General features: G+C 39.2%; 1 protein-coding gene across 1 annotated transcript in view; it reads right to left on the bottom strand.

Annotated features, from left to right (window-relative positions):
* Positions 1-1,187: 1,187 nt before the first annotated feature.
* Positions 1,188-16,690, bottom strand: part of EDN3 (endothelin 3) — a 36,041-nt gene continuing 20,538 nt past the window's right edge. Inside the window, 3 exon segments of the mRNA XM_020981477.2 lie at positions 1,188-2,857; positions 5,420-5,508; positions 7,375-7,551. Coding sequence (XP_020837136.1) covers positions 5,442-5,508; positions 7,375-7,551 — 244 coding nt within the window. The 3' untranslated portion in view covers positions 1,188-2,857; positions 5,420-5,441.

Here is a 16,690-nt window from a genome sequence, read left to right as displayed (position 1 = left end):
CTGAAACTCAAAAAGGTGGTGACTTGCCTAAGTTCACAAAGCAAGTGGTTTTAAAGAAATATAAACATCAAAATCCGGCCCCAGACACATAACACTCACTAGCTGTATGACTCTGGGCAAGTCACTTAACCCCAATTGCCTCACAAAATAAAAAAGAAAGAAATACAAATATTATAATTGATGGGAAAGAAAAGTGCCACCTAAAGTTTACTAATTCCAGATAGCTATGATAGAACTCCACACTCCACATTTGAAAATGCAGCAGTATTGGGAGAATGTCAATGTATGTAGGAGAGCTCATTCAAAAAGTAAATACAGTTACCCCTTCCACATTGTGCCTTTCCCCATTGCTGATTCAATATATTGCATGTCAGCATAAGAAATTAAATGGGAATTTGGGGGGAAATTTTGTGGAAACTTCAGACGACATGCAAAGACTAGCAGATGACACAGAGCTATGACCAAATACTTAACCCAAATTTTAGAGTAAGGTACTGTAAACACCCCATTTAAAAAAGAAAAATTGGGGCAACTAGGTTGCACAGTGGATAGAGCACTGGCCTTGGAGTCAGGAAGACCTGAGTTCAAATCTGGTCTCAGATTTGACACTTACTAACTGTGTGACCCTGAGCAAGTCACTTAACCCCTATTGCCTCACAAAAAAAAAAAAAAGACTTCTTCTCTGGTATGGAGGGCCAAAAAATTTTATGTGGATTTTCTAGATCATGGGGGTTTTGTGCTCCTAACCCTTGAGATGTAGAAGGGATAACCATACAGTTAAGTATTACAGCAGTTAGAAGAGGCTGCACCTCCTGATATGCTTCTTAAGACATACTACGGGGCTAGATGTGATCTCTATGGCCTCTTTTAGTTCTAAATCCTATAATCTATTTGACTATGATTCTAAAGAAAGATGTTTTGCCTGGTTGTAAAGAATGATATACAACGTCACAGGGAAGAGGTACTCCCTGCAGAATCCCTTCTCAAACCTAACTCATGAATGCCTTAGCTGTTTTAACCCCTTTCCTCTGATGGTCACAACCCTCGGCTTCTTCTCCACTATCCAAACAATTCGTTGTCTCGGTCTGCAATTGGGTCTTGATCAGAAATGTTGCCTTGCCACTTCCTTTCTAGAGTGAAATATATGAATGATTACATGTTAACTTACAATGAACAAAATAGCAGGATAATGTTTGGAGAGTTTATTGTGCTTTTGACTATGCCCATGTTCCAAGTGTTGATAGTACTAAGGATTTCTTCCAAAGACAGCATATAGCCAAATGGCACATATGCATTTTAAAAATAATTTGTGATCTACTGGGTTTTTTCATTCAAAACACATTCTTTTTAAAAATATATATACAGTGACTTTACTTTTAAAAAAAAATCCACCCAAAGAAATAGTTGCAGTAAATAGTTTTCACAATAAATAATCTGCTTTTCTAAAATGTACAAAATCTGCTATGAAATCAGAAACTTACCTTTTACTCATAATAAAGATATTTACTTTTACAACTACAATAACTTACATAATATTCATATAGAATATAACATTTTAGCCAAGACCTACCCTCCTTTGCTCAATACATTAACTGTCTCCACTCTAACTACTTCAGCACCATCTCCAAAGTTGGTACTGTGTAGTAGGGACTCAATCTCCTCCACCAAACATCTTCTCATAGAGTAAAAGTTACATTTTAAGATGCTTGGATAGAAAGAAGCTTACAGTAAGATCCAGAGGGAACAGAACAGACAAAGCCACAAGTTACAATTCCAAGTTGCTTTTCTTTTCCATTATATAGTTAAATATGAATTTACATAATTTACAAAGAAGGGGTAGGGTAGGGTGGGGAAGCTTATTTTGAAATCATCCCCAGAAGATCCTTTTAAAAAAATATTGAACTTGAACACCGTGGGTCAATACCCCTCCCCCCCATAGTCAGATTTCCCAAGAACAACTCATGCTGGAAATTTAAATTAATCCTCCAATGGGCCACCTTTGTATTGGGACAGATGAAAATGGAAAGGCCAGTTAAATACGAATGAGCTACATGTGGAGCTTAGCATAGTTGAAAGATTGTATGTATTAATTTGCTTGTCTTAATGTCCTCCAAAATGCAATTTCATCTTTGAGATACACTCTTTTGATGAGTAACACTGTTTCCAGATTTCTTTATATTAAGTACTATGAGCTTCAGAATCATAAACACCAGGGTAGATCTGATTTGTGTCTAATGTGGATGACTTACTAAATGGCTAATTTCGTAGAATGATAGCCTGCTATATTTTCAGATACAAGTTATCAGCTGTGATTTTTCTGCATAGATATTTGGCATTTATTATAGTAAGGGCATTTGTTTACATTTGTAAATAGTTTGCTATCTACTTGTTTAGGATGTGAATCTGTGTATAAATGCAAGTGAGTGTTTTTCTAACTTGCCATATTTCTCCAAAAGCAACTTCCGACATGCAACCAGAGTTGTTGGATGCCATGACCCCCAGAGCACATCTGGGAGTATTTTATCCATTAAAGAAACTTGACTAGTTTTATTTTGCTACTCTTTGGATTGGGGCATGTCATTTTGATGAGGAAACTGGCTACTTTTCTGAGTAAAACTCATTCCTTTGGCTGAGAAGAATGGAAATTTGAATCCTATGTGTCCCAGTGGTCAGAGCAGTTGGAGAACAAGATGTCACAGAATGCAAAATTCTTCAGCAGCTTTCTCTTCTTTTTTGGAATAGCATGAATGCAGGGATACCACATGGTGAGATCTGATGGCAGCCTGAAGCATTCATTTGTTTCTCTCATTGCAGATACAGTCTTCTTGGGTTTTTTTTTTCCTTGCCTTCAGCTAATCTTGGAGACACAAGAAAAAAAAAGAGTACATTATTTTTTAATTGAAAGATTCAATTTAACAAACAATTATTTAGTATATGTAACACACAAGTTATGTTACAGGAAATCTTTCCTGATCCCTATTAACAACTCTACATTCCCCCTTTTAATTATTTCCCATTTGTACTGTATATATCTTATTTGGACATAGTTGTTTGCAGGTTGTCTCCCTCAATAGACTGTGAGCTCTTTGAGACTAGGACTGTATTTTACCTTCCTTCATATTCCCAAGGCTTGGCACAGTGCCTGGCACATAGCAGGTGCTTAATAAGTGTTTACTGATTGAGTGACTGACCATATGTGTATGTGTTTGATCTTCCCCCTTTTCCAATCCAGTCCCCACTTATACATATTGCCTCCTCTATGAGATTCATACTCGCTCAAAAGGTCAACCTACTCACTCAAAAGGTATTCACCTAAGCAAAATCAAGTGGATACAGAATGCATATTTTCCAGATGATTACATGCAACTGGATGGGCAGATTATTAAGTTAGTCCACTAGGATAAATGTCTTGGACAGGCATCTTCTGATAGATGACAAGCTGGGCCCAAAATTGTTACAGGAAAACAAGAATGGGCTGGATCATTCTTAGGAAACGTCACAGTGCTTTCAATTATCTTAAGTAGCTCCTTGATAAAAAGCCTATCTTTTACACCAAAAGTCTCCTGGCAAGGCTGTATGGCTACACATCATGGATCATAATGATCACGGAGATATCAAAATCACAAGAGGCAAAGGTCAATAGAAAGATATGTTGAGTACAAATAATCTACAGCATATCACCAAAGAGGACTTACATAAAAGAAGTGCTCTCCCCGCAAAAAAACAAAAACAAAAACAAAACAATCAAGGTAATATATAGCTAATCACATAGTAAGAGTAAGAGCTAAATGGTAAAAGATCTTGAAGGCTACATTGGTGTCCATGCTTATTCAAAGATGGTATGTCAGGCAGATCCTCTAAAGAGAATTTATGTGAATACATGAATTCAATTAGTCAATGGGTATTTGCTAAGTGCTTATCGTTCTCCAGGACTTCGAAGGGCTGAGTATACAAGAGAAAAGGTTTTTTAAAGAAAAAACCTGCCCTCAAGGAACTCAACATTCTAATGGGAGAGACAACATGTAAATAATTAGTACAAATAAGCTATGTAAAAGTAGATAGTAATCTCAGGGGGAAAGATAGCTGAGAAGACCAGAACAAGCTTCCTGTAGAAGGATGGATTTGAGCTAAGTGTTGAAATGAGCCAGGGAAACTAAGAGGCAAAAGTGAGGATGGAAAACATTCCCAGCATGGGGGATGCGAAGGCAGAGAGATAGGGGATGAAGTATCAAGTGTGAAGAACGGGCCACTGTAGCAGGATCACAGAATGTATGGGGGGGGGGAGTGTAAGAAGGAACAAGGTTGTGAAGAGCTTTAAATTCCAAAGAAAGGATTTTATATTTGATCCTGGAAGTAATAGGGAGCCATGGAAATTTATTGAGTAGGGGAGTGACATGCACAAAGCTAGGCTTTAGGTAAATCACTTTGGCAGCTAAGTGGGAGATGAATTGAAGTGGAGAGAGACTTGAAGCAGGACCGCCAATTAAAAACTATTTCAGTAAGCCATGTGAGAAGTCATGATGAGTAATCAAACTAGGGTAGTAACTGTATGAACCAGAACAGTATAGAATGTGAAGGTATAGTTGAATTGCAATGGTTTCTATGGAAAGAATAATCACAGAAATGAAATCACATGCACACATGGACATGCACATGCACATGCATATCTACAGAACAAATTCTACTAAAGGCTCAAAATCTCCAGTAGGTAACACATAAGAGATACAATTTTCAAAGCTGGGCAGGGAGAAGAGAAACAAATACCTTGTAGTAAGTATACTTTTGGGATTCCAACTTTCTCCATTAAGACAGCCTCAGCTTTCCAAATTCCTCATTTACATTTAACTAATCAATTAATCCCTTTATTTCATTTAATTGACTCATTTGACTCATCTGAAGTTTCACACAATGAATGAATGAATATGAAAGGAATGAACAGATGGTGACCAAGTTATGAAAGACTACAAAGAATGAACTTTGAAACAAATGATTCCCAAAGGAGTTGGTCTTCTGACACTCTGTCTTGTTTTTGAGGCAATGTGATATAACAGGAAGAAGACTAGATTGAGAGTCAAAGGGAGGAGATTCAAATTCTGGGTCTGCTACTTATCATCTATGTGACCTTCAACCATTCATTTTATTTCCTTGAGTCTCATTTTCTTCCAATATCAAATGAAGCCATAATCTCTAAAGAAGCTTTCACTTATAAATATATGATCTTATGACAAAGAAAATCAAAATTATTTATATCGATTCCAAGAATCCAACTGGCAAAAAGAAGTCACTTCTGATCTTTCTTAGGTTTGTAACTCTGTCTGGGATCAGACTATATCCATTGACTAGAGAGAAGCTCAAGGACCCCCATTCAAATGTTCCTAGTAGCTATGTAATAAATGATATGCCTAGTAATTCAACTCACCTCTGTTCATGCATCTGTGCTGTCAGGGCCACTTTTCAGGAGGCTGTTCCATGTCCATGTCTTGATGTTTTCCTGCTGTCCTTGAATTGCTATAAAGAGAAGGTTGGTTTCAATAATTAACCCAAATTGTAGCACTCTAAATTTGTCTTCTAGAACATGCTTAAGATTTTTAGGAATGTAATAATGACTGGCTCATCTTTACTCTCATGCATGAAGTCGACATTGGTGCATTCTAGAATGCAAACATACTCAGATCCCTTTCTATTACTTGAATACTTAGTCAAGGAGGATTCCAATATTATACTATCATGTTTCTGTATGCTAACTATTAAGCCATCTGAGAGAGGAGGGGAAGATATACAGTCAACCTTGAGTTTCCATAGTCTTACAAAATTTGGAACTGGTTTCCACAAGTAGTTTTCATTCATTATTATTCAGGAGAAGAAAAGACTGTGGTTTTGAAGTCTGAGGACCTGAATTCGAATCCAGTGCTTAGCACAGTGTCTGGGATATAGTAAGTACTTAATAAATTGTGGTTGAGTGACTGATGAATCTCAGCTCTGTTAGTACCTAGCCATGTGATCTTGAGCAAGAATCAACCTGTCTGGACCTCATTATAAACTTTAAAGCTCTTTATATAGATTAGCTATTACTCTCAGTAAAACAAATGGGTTAGACTAGATTGTCTCTGGAGCACCTTCCAGTTCTGATACTCTATGCTCTCACCTCCAGGTTTACTTACAGAAACTATTCTAAGTAACTAATGCTCAGTTGACAATTAACATTCTAGTTAATTTTATTTTTTAGGTATCAAGGAAGTTCTTATAATTGCTTTTTCAAAGTGGTCTTTTTGTTGGAACACAACCAATGCCAGTTCTCCCTTGGACTTTTTTTTTAGAAGTCCATTCAAGATCAAGAACAAGACCAATGGAACACGGGGAATACTTGGTAGTTTTCGTAGCCTTCAGCCAGATAACTGGCCCACTAAATTTCCTTGGTATATTAATAACTCTAAGGGTGGGAAAACTCAGGGCATACCAAAGGCATTATTGATATGTGACTGGAAAAAGAAGTGGGCCAGTCATGGAATAGAATGGCACATAACCGATGCACAATGGATAACCCAAGCCTGAAACACTAAAAGAACCAGAGGAAGGCCATGAACAAGATAGGTTGATTCTCTATGAAGGATGAATGAACGAATGAAAAAGAAATTATTAAGCACCTTACTATGGACAATGCACTAGATAAACACCAGAAATATGAATAAAAAAGAAAGACAATCCCTGTTCTCAAGGCACTAACATTTTAATAGGTGAAGACAAATATAGATGACTTCAGCTGTAAACCAAATGGAAAGACCCCATGGTGCTTAGGATGCAGCAGCAAAGCAGATGGCAATAAATCTTCTTTAATTCCATTTCCATTAATAAAATCCTATCCTTTTATGATGCTAAATTATGTGTGAATTTATGGGAAAATATGGACAAAATTACACAAGAAGGCCCAGTAGGTTTCCATCTGGTCTGGTGGAGGAAGCATCCACACTGACGAAATCACAGACCCATCAGAAGACCACATTAACGACATTTTGTTTATGTTCTAAACAAGTAGCTAGGTAGTACAGTGGATAGAGTGCCAGGCCTGGAGTCAGGAAGACCCAAGTTCAAATCTAGCCTCGGGTACTTACTAGTTGTGTGACCCTGGGCAAGTCACTTAACCTCCATTTGCCTTAGTTTCTTCATCTGTAAAAGAGGGATAGAAATAGCATCTACCTCCCAGGCTGCTTGTGAGGCTCAAATGAGATGTGTAAAGTGCTTGGCATGTAGCAGGTGCTATATAAATCTTAACTATTATTATTATATATTATAGTCATTTAGTGTCTTACTAAAGTAGGCTGCTACCAAAGAATCACTTTTCATTGAATGATTAAAACTTCCTAGAGGGCCATTTACCTTCTGTTGTCCTCAGTTCCGGTGCAAAAACGAATGCAGGCATCATCATCTTGTTCCGTGCAAGAACATCGGTTCCGTGGCCCTTCAAATGGTGGCAAAGTCCTGCAGATAGGATCTGCAGATCTCTTGCCCCGGAAGCTGCCTCTGTAATTGGAGAGCCCATATGGTACAGTCTGTCTGTAAAGGATTGAGAGACAATTAGAACATGTGTGCATCATTTCACTGTGTGTATTAATGTCTTGACATACAAGAGTGCTACATCAAGGAAAAAAGAAAGAAAAGACAAGAGATGTTGCCTGGTGTGTATTTAAGTGGGAGTTGACAACTACAGCAAGGGAACTGCCTAGCAAGGATTTACCCAATAACAAAGAAGTGCTGGGGATGAGCTGATCTGTCTCTACCATCACATCACAAGATGGCGTTTTCTGATAACATTTTCATTGTCTCATTTGAGCCTTGTGAAGAAGGTGGTATAAAGGTTATTACCCCCAATTCTTGGGGTTTTGTGTTTTCAGATAAGGAAACAAAGGCTAAAAAAGTAAAATGGCATACCTGAGGCCAAACAGCTAGTAGAAGGAGGCCTTGAACTCATATCTCCTGCCTCCAAATCCAGTACTCTTTCCAAAGCAGTACATTGAAGAATCAGGGGAGCTGGTTTTGAATCTTAGCTCTGTAACTAAAAAACTGTGTGACCTTGGGCCAGGGGAACCTGAGGCCTTGGGGACACATGTGGCCTTCTAGGTCCTTGTGTGCGGCCTTTTGACTGAGTCCCAGTTTTACTGAACAAATCCTGTTAGTTTGAGCTATCTATGAGTCTTCCACCTCCATCAGAATATTAAATTCTTTGAGGGTGAGGTCTATCATTTCTGTCCTCGTATCCCCCACATGGGAGACTTTTTTCCCCTCTAAGGGGTTTACACTTTGTGGGCTGTCATTCAAGCTAAAAGGGATCAAACAAACCCAATCGCAGTCATTCAAAAATTGGAGTTCCATGAAAAGGGAAAGCATCTCTCCATAGGATGTGCTTAGAAAATATTAGGGAGGAAATTGGATGCAAGGGGCCCCTTTTGCAAAGTTTGACCTAGAGCTGGTATAATCTCTACTCTGAGCAATTCTGACTGAAACTACCAGGTGTGGGCTTGGGCATTCAATATGCTTATCTTCTATATTCTTTGCCTAATGGCTTGGCTTCCTGTGCCTGGGCCTAGGGAGGAGGTAAGTACTTCAGCATGCAAAAGGTCTCAACATTCTCTCACACCATCTGCACAAGGAAACTTTTCTGTTTACGTTTCTAATTATTCCAAGCCAGAGTTAAGACAACTATGAGAAAACCTAGATGTGATTCTACTAAGTCTTCCTTCCTTTCCCACCTCCATCCCCAACATCTCAAGTCAATTTTCTCTGCAGACTTCTATTGCTTCCTTCTGTAAGTTTTGCCTGGGGCTTTTCCCTCCTCTCCCCCTTGGAAACAGGAGGAGTAATTACGAGTAACTGGAGCTGGCTGTCCAGAGGTTAATATTCCTGAGTTAGTTCAGAGAGAGGGAGCAAGGGGCAGTCCAAAACATGTCACCAGGACATTTCAATGGACAGGCCTGCTAATCCCAGAAAGAGTACATGCCCCCAAAACACCTGTGAAATGGCCAAGCTATAGAGGCAAAATTCCTTACTAATTCCAGAAGCTGGCAGACATCTGTGGTTTTTGCCATATGGGTGACTTTTTTCCCCTCTAAAGGGTTTAAGCTTTGTGGGCTATCATTCAAGCTAAAGGGGATTAAACAAACCCAATTGCAGTCATTAAGAAAAAAAAGAATTTCACCTCCAGAACAAGCTGTCTCACACTAGAATTACTCACCAGACCTTACTTTATCTTTATTTTTGAGGTTATTGACTGGTGGGTGATGGCGCATTGCTCAACAAGGAAATTGGTCTTAAGAAAAGATTTGTTGCCCAAAACCCTGACCTACTTACTGATCCAATTGATGATATATGTTGGTACACAGATGCTGATGTTATGAAATGCAATAAGACAATTAATGACAGTTGCTAGCCATTATAGTCTATGCCCAAGCCACGAAAGATTTACAAAGAGAAAAGACTGCCAAATTATTCAATGAAGAAATGTTTAAATCATATGCTGCTTAATTGAAGTTAGCTTTGAAAGGCTGTGACTTGATTTCATGACAAATTGACAATAATTTGGAGAGCTGTGCAATAATAAATGGCTCTTCCAAAAATATTTTGGCTTTTCTTTACCAGGGATTCCCATCCTTGATTTTGTGACACTCCAGAGTATCTCAGATTATCTCAAGGAGTTTCATGAAATTCTTCAAATGTTCTCAAGGTGATAAGAGATAGGGGACAGGGATTAAACCTGTGTTTTCATTGCTACAGGAAACTCCCAGATGAGGGAACTTCCTTTACCAATGCAGGTTGGCACCTTCTCTACAACTTACATAGTCTTAGAAGCTTGCTTTAGGGCACTGAGACATTGGGTCTTTCCCGGAGTCACACAGCTAATATATGTCAGAGGCATGGCAAATGCTGGTCTTCCTGGCATTTAGATTGCCCCAATACCTGTATTCAACACAAGACACTGCCTCTTAAAATAAAATAAAGTCTGGTGTAGTGGGGCACACACCTGTGATTCCTACTACTAGGGGAGGCTGAGGCTGACGGATTGTTTGAGTTTGAGACTCCTGTACTACCGGAGAGCGAAAGCTGATGTCCACACTAAGTCTGGTACCAATATAGTGAGCCCCCAGGGGAACAGAAATCCACCAGGCTGCCTAAGGAGAGGCCAACCCTCTCAAGTTGATAAAATAGATCAGGTTAAAGCTCCATTCTGATCAGGACTGGGATCAATTCATGAGTAGCTACCAAACTTCCAGCCTGGGCAAGATAGGAAAACTCAGTGTCAAAAAAGAAAGAAAGAAAGAAAGAAAGAAAGAAAGAAAGAAAGAAAGAAAGAAAGAAAGAAAGAAAGAAAGAAAGAAAGAAAGAAAGAAAGAAAGAAAGAAAGAAAGAAAGAAAGAAAGAAAGAAAGAAAGAAAGAAAGAAAGAGAAAGAAAGGAAAGAAAAAAGTAAAGATTAAACTGAATTCACAGAATCATAGAATCTCAGAGTTGGGAAGGACTTCAAAGTTCATTTTGTCCAACCTGTATCTGGGTAGGAAGCACCTATATCATATTCCTCCACTTTCATTTTATAATAATACCTCACTTTTATATTATACTTCAAGGTTTACAAAATATTTTTTTCTCATAGCTTTGTGAGGTTGGCCATGCAAGTTTTAATGCTCCTGGTTTACAGATGAGGAAACGAAGTACAAAGAGATGACATGATTTATTTCCCAGGGAGGTGAAGCAAAAGCCCCAGGCAAAACTTTATAGAAGAAAGCCACAGAGCTAGTGGTTGAAATAGACCTCCAAACCAAGACTTCTAACTCCAATTCCAGTACTCCTTCTATTCTACTGTGTTGGGGGGCGGTGTGCATATGTGTGTGTGTGTGTGTGTGTGTGTGTGTGTGTGTGTGTGTATGTGTGTGTGTAGTTTGGGAAACAGAATCATCTTTGGTGTCATAAAGATCTGGGTTCAAGTCATGGAATTGAGGCAACTTTATACTTTTTTCCCCCTTCCTCCCAATCTATTCATTGAGAACTAGGGCTATACTGGGTGAACTTCTGACCTAGGCAGCCTCCAAATGGTTAGCATCTTGGGATCATAAAATAGAGACTGAAAGCAGAGCATGGGTCCTGTTCAGCCCCAAGCCTTTGCTAAGAAACTCAACTTTTCCCTATGAAAAGGCTAAGTAGGGTAGGGAAGGGTGGAACAATGAAGACATTGTGGTGAGCCAGGGTTTGGCTAAACATATATTTTCCCAGTAATAGGGTCATATTAAATCTCTAAGTGTTGACATTAAACCTGGTCCCCCCCCATTTCCACATGAAAATCTCACAAAGGGAATAACAATATACCCATTTTTTCAATCAGCAGAGAGACCTATAATTTTAAAAACACTAGTCTAGAGCCGACCAACTTGAATAAAACTTTTTCATATGTTACAAAGTAAAAAAAAGGAAATATTCCATTAATTAATATAGGCTTTTTTTTTAGCATTTTCTCATTCATACAAATGAACTATATTCAAATGAGTGGCTAGACATAAATCATACTGGAAAAAAATCATGATGTGATGGAAAGAGCAATGGGTTTAAAACTGGAGGACTTATATTTGAATCCCAGCTTGGCTACTATGTTGCCTTGGGAAAGTTACTTCTTCTCTCTTGGCTTCCAGGCCTCAGTTCCTCATCTATGAAAGAAAGGAGTTAAACTAAATATTCTTTAATATCCCTTCTAGCTCCAAAGTCTATGAAAACAATCTCTTTTATTCCTGATAGCTTCAAAAAATGAAGCATACACTATTCCTGTGACCTTTTTCACTTAATTACTCAACATACATCTAATATGAAGCACCTGCTAGGTACACAGCACTATTCTAGGCCTAGTTGGGAACTAATAAGAAAAGAGAAGAAAAAATATTGGCCTGAAGAGGCACTCAAGATTACAAGCTTCTCAAGGACAAAGGACGACCATGATGTCTTCAATTCCATCTGTAGCTTCCACAGTACCTGTCACAGAGCTGAGAATATAATAGGTGGTCAACAAATACTTGTTGGCTGACTGCCAACTTGGAATATTTAAACCAATAAATGGTTTCCTGTGGACTCAAATGCATCTTAGGTCTGCATGAGCTTCTTTTGGATTCAGCTGTCACACTACTATATAGAAACAATGACCAAAGGGAGGATATTACTGGAAATTCCAATTCTGTCATTCTTAGTCCATTGCAATATCTTTAGAAAGTGGCTAGCACTTTGAAGGTGTGAGAATTATACTAATTGTGTATATTATTATTATTATTAATAACTAGCATTTATAGAACACTTTAAGGTCTGCAAAGCACTTTACAAATGATATTTCATTGTAAAACAACTCTATGAAGTAGGTGCTATCATCCCCATTTTAAAATGAGGAAAATGAGGCTGAGAGAGGCTATATGACTTGCCTACAGTCACACAGACAAGTGTCTGAGGTAGGATCTGATTTCTGCTCTTTCTAATTCCAAGTCTAGCACTCTAACCACTCAGCAATTGAATAACAGAAAGATTGAGAAAATAGATCCGACACACAACCTGACATATAAATGTCCCTACTGTCCACCATTTTTCATTTTCCTGATCCCCAAAAGCTACCTTTGCCAACTGAACAGCCACAATCACCAAGGCCAACACTATTTCCCCTTACCAAGGTGCAACCACCACCTAGTGGTCAAATAGGTAACTGCAAGCATATACCAGCCATTTAAAGAAGCTAGACGTTCCCACTTTTGGGACATGGGATTAATTAGAACTAAAGCTGCAAAGTACCTCAGAAGGCATCTGGACCAACTCCCTAATTTTACACAAGGAAAGAGATTTACTAAACAGTTAGATGATCTTTATGAGTTATTGGTCAACCCTCTGATGATGATCCCTTCTGACCTTACTGAGGCTGGCCTTTGGACGACAGAAATATGTTCAGTTACTAGGCCTGGGAACACTTGATTTGTGTGGATCTAGCAGAGCTAGCATTCTGCTGGTGCAGCCCTTGAGAGCCCAAGGTCACCTTGACACCACAAGGAGGCATCAGGGCAAGATATTAGTGAAAGTGAAAGATACTTGAAAATTGACAATGAAAGATGTCTGTTACTTATAAATACCTACTAGTATTTACCCAAAGTCACATAGCTAGTAAGTGGCAGAGTAGGAATATAAACTCTTAATAAATCCTCTTCTTACTACAATATCTGCCCTATCATATCAGTCCTAGGAATGTATACAGATTGAAAAATCTTGAATCATCTGTATCTGTTCAAATGTGGGATCACTTGTGTCTGGGATATAACAGCATGAAAAAGAGAAATGAGCAAAAAAAAAGGTCAAAAAAAGACTTTTGTGTAAAATAAATGCCTTTCAATAGACAGGGGAGAGGGAGATAGAGACAGAGACAGAGAGAGAAGAGACAGAGACAGGGAGAGAGAGAGAGAGAGAGAGAGAGAGAGAGAGAGAGAGAGAGAGAGAAAGAGAGAGGAGACAGAGATGATATTGATATAAAGACAGAAATGATATAGATATAGCAAGAGAAACAGATATGTATAACTATATATGTGTATAATGTGTGTATATATAATATGTGTATATATAAGTAATCGATATCTTTCATTGTCAATTAATTGTCTAATAATTATTAGATGTCTTTTACTCCTAATATCTTGCTCTGATGTTTCCTCATGGTATCAAGGTGATTGTGGGTTCTCAAGGGCTGTACCAGCAGAACACTAGCTCTGCCATATCCAAACACTTGCCAGACCTAGTAACTGAATATGTTTCTGTCATCCAAAGACCAGCCTCACTATGGTCAGAAGGTTTCATCATCACAGGGTTGCCTAATAACTCACAAAGATGATCAGACTGTCTAGTAAAGCAGAAGGATTACAAAGGGGGTGCCCAGGTGGACAACTCTAGGCCTTCATTTGATATACTAGGTCATAAATTAAGAGTTGAAATAGACTTTCAAGTTCATCTTGTACAATTCCCTCACTTTAAGGTGGTAACTGAGGCCAAGAGAAATTAAGTGGCAAGTCCAAGGTCTTATAAACATTAAATAGTAGAGTCAGAATTTATACCTAGATCTTCTGGATTCAAATCCAATGCTTTCCCCCACTACATCATGCTGTCTTTGATTTAATTTATTTAATTCATGAAGATGGTGAAATTTCCTATTATTGAAAATAGGCCTAAAATAGGCCACCCAGTCAAATAAAAATATTATCGAACATACATGGTAAATTTCCATGGCCAAATCACTCAAGTATATTTTTTTTCCTAAGCTAGGGGAGGCATAAATAGACAATCGTTTATCTGAGAAAAGATCTGGAGGTTTTAGTAGGCTAGAAGTTCAGCATGTCAATAGTGTGATATGGCTGCCAAGACAGCTAACTGAATCTTAGGCAGCATGAGGAAAGGCACAGGGCCTCGAGACCAGAGAAATGATAGACCCATCATACTCTGCCCTGGTCAGGCCACATCTGGAGTGTTGTTTTCAGTTCTGGGTGCCATATTTTAGGAAGAATATTGATGAACTAGAGAGGAGCCAGTAGAGAACAGCTGGGAAGGTGAAGGGCCTTGAGAATGTGCCATATAAGGATGTTTGAAAAAAAGTGGAGGTGCTTAAACCATAGAAGATAAAACTTGAAAGTGGGGGAGGTGGCATGCTAGCTGCGTTCAAGAATTTGAAGAGTCATGTGGAAGAGAGATTTAGGCTTGTTCTACTTGGCCCCAGGGGATGAACTGGTAGTAACAGTTACACATTGCAAAGATATAGATTTAGGCTTGATGTAAGGAAAACTTTCTAGCAATTAGAATTATCTAGACTGGGCTAGACTGCCTCAGGAGACAGAAGCTTTCCCTTTAATAGAAGTCTGGGGGGGGGGGCAGCTAGGTGGTGTAGTGTATAAAGTACCAGCTCTGGAGTCAGGAGGACCTGAGTCCAAATCCAGCCTCAGACACTTGACATTTACTAGCTGTGTGACCCTGGGCAAGCCACTTAATCCCTTTGCCTGAAGAAGAAGAAGAAGAAGAAGAAGAAGAAGAGAAGAAGAAGAAGAAGAAGAAGAAGAAGAAGTCTTGAAGCAAAGGCTGGATGACCATTTCTCAAGTGTGTGTTATAGAGGCGAATTCTTTTCCAGCACAAGTTGAACTAGACAATCTCTAAAGTCCTTTCCAACTCTAAGACTTTGTAAATTATTCTTAAAAGTGTATTTTTTAAAATTATTCAATTTTACATAGTACTTTATTCACAGGAACTTTGTGAAATATAGAATATATTATTATCCCCATTTTATAGATAAGAAAACTGAGGCTCTTAAAAATGAAGTGGCTTGTCCTTGATTACCCAGCTAGACAGGGACAGAATCACGATTTGATTCCAGGTCTTGGGATCCCAAATCTAGTATTCTTTCCTCTACACTACAGAATAATATAGAGATCCTTTTCTTTCTTTCTAGAAAGAAATTTGTAATCATGGAGGCTGGGAGGAAGGAAGAGGGCAAACATTTTTTTCTGATCCCCTGCCAGGGTACCTCAGCCTCTGACTGCCTGGGCCCAGTGACCTCTGGCACAGGTGAGTCCTTAGGGGAGGGGAGTGGTTCAGATAATCTCCTTAGGGACTTGTCAATATCTTTTATCACAACCCAGCCCCTAAGAGAAAATGTTCAGGGAATCTAGGGCAGCAAGCAGAATGGTGACACAATGTCCTACAGACACATACCTCAACTTTCCTGATTGCCATTCCCCAGGGAGGTGATCAACAGAGCCCAAAAACACACCGGACAGTAAAATGCCCAAAGACCTAATCCAAAGAAACCATGGTACTAAGGCACACCCATGAGCCTCACCCAATTCCTGCCTTGGTGCCATAATAAAACACTATCTCTCTGCAAACAGCAGTTTCATATCATCCGCCAGCTTTCTCCAGACACCAGCCCCCTTTATTCTGCTTTCTTTCCTTAAATACTTGTCAGCTGCAGCTTGGTACACAAGCATCTGAACAATCAGCCAGCATCCTCCCACCCACAAGCCAAGCTGCTTTTTTCAGTTGCCCTGAAGTCAACAGAAATTTCTGAACCATTTCCTACAGACAACAACAACCACCAAGTAGTATCTATACAGCGCTTTGAGGTTTGCAAAGCACTTTAGAAATATTATCTCATTTTACCCTCCCAAAAAATCTGGGAGGTAGATGCTATTATTATCCCCATGTAACAAATGAGTAAAATGAGGCAAGCGGAGTTTAAGTGACTTGTCCATGGTCACACAGCTAGTAAGCATCTGAAGAAGAATTTGAACTCAGGTCTTTCTGACTCTAGGTCCAGGAGTCTCTCCACTGCCCCACCTAGCTACCTGGGTAGTCCCATCCAAGGTATCCCACTGCCATACCCTGCTGAGCTTCCTTCCATGATGTTCACAGGACACAGAAGTAGAACCGGAAAGGCCCACAGGAGGCATGTTATCCAACCTCCTCATTTTACAAATGAGTTAGTGGAGGCCCAAGGCAATTTAATGAGTTCTCCAAGGTCATACAGGCACGAAGCATCAGAGATGAGATTTAAACCCAGGTCCTCTGACCTACATGGTCCCTTGTACCATGGGTGGGGAACCTGGGCCCTCGAGGCCAGATGTGGCCTTCTAGGTCCTCAAGTGCTGCCCTTTGCAAAGTT

The sequence above is a fragment of the Phascolarctos cinereus genome, unplaced genomic scaffold (assembly GCF_003287225.1).
Source record: "Phascolarctos cinereus isolate Bilbo 61053 unplaced genomic scaffold, phaCin_HiC Scaffold_2;HRSCAF=192, whole genome shotgun sequence".
Classification (NCBI taxonomy): domain Eukaryota; kingdom Metazoa; phylum Chordata; class Mammalia; order Diprotodontia; family Phascolarctidae; genus Phascolarctos; species Phascolarctos cinereus.
Note: the sequence above shows the minus strand (reverse complement) of the source record. Positions and strands in the feature narration are given on the sequence as shown.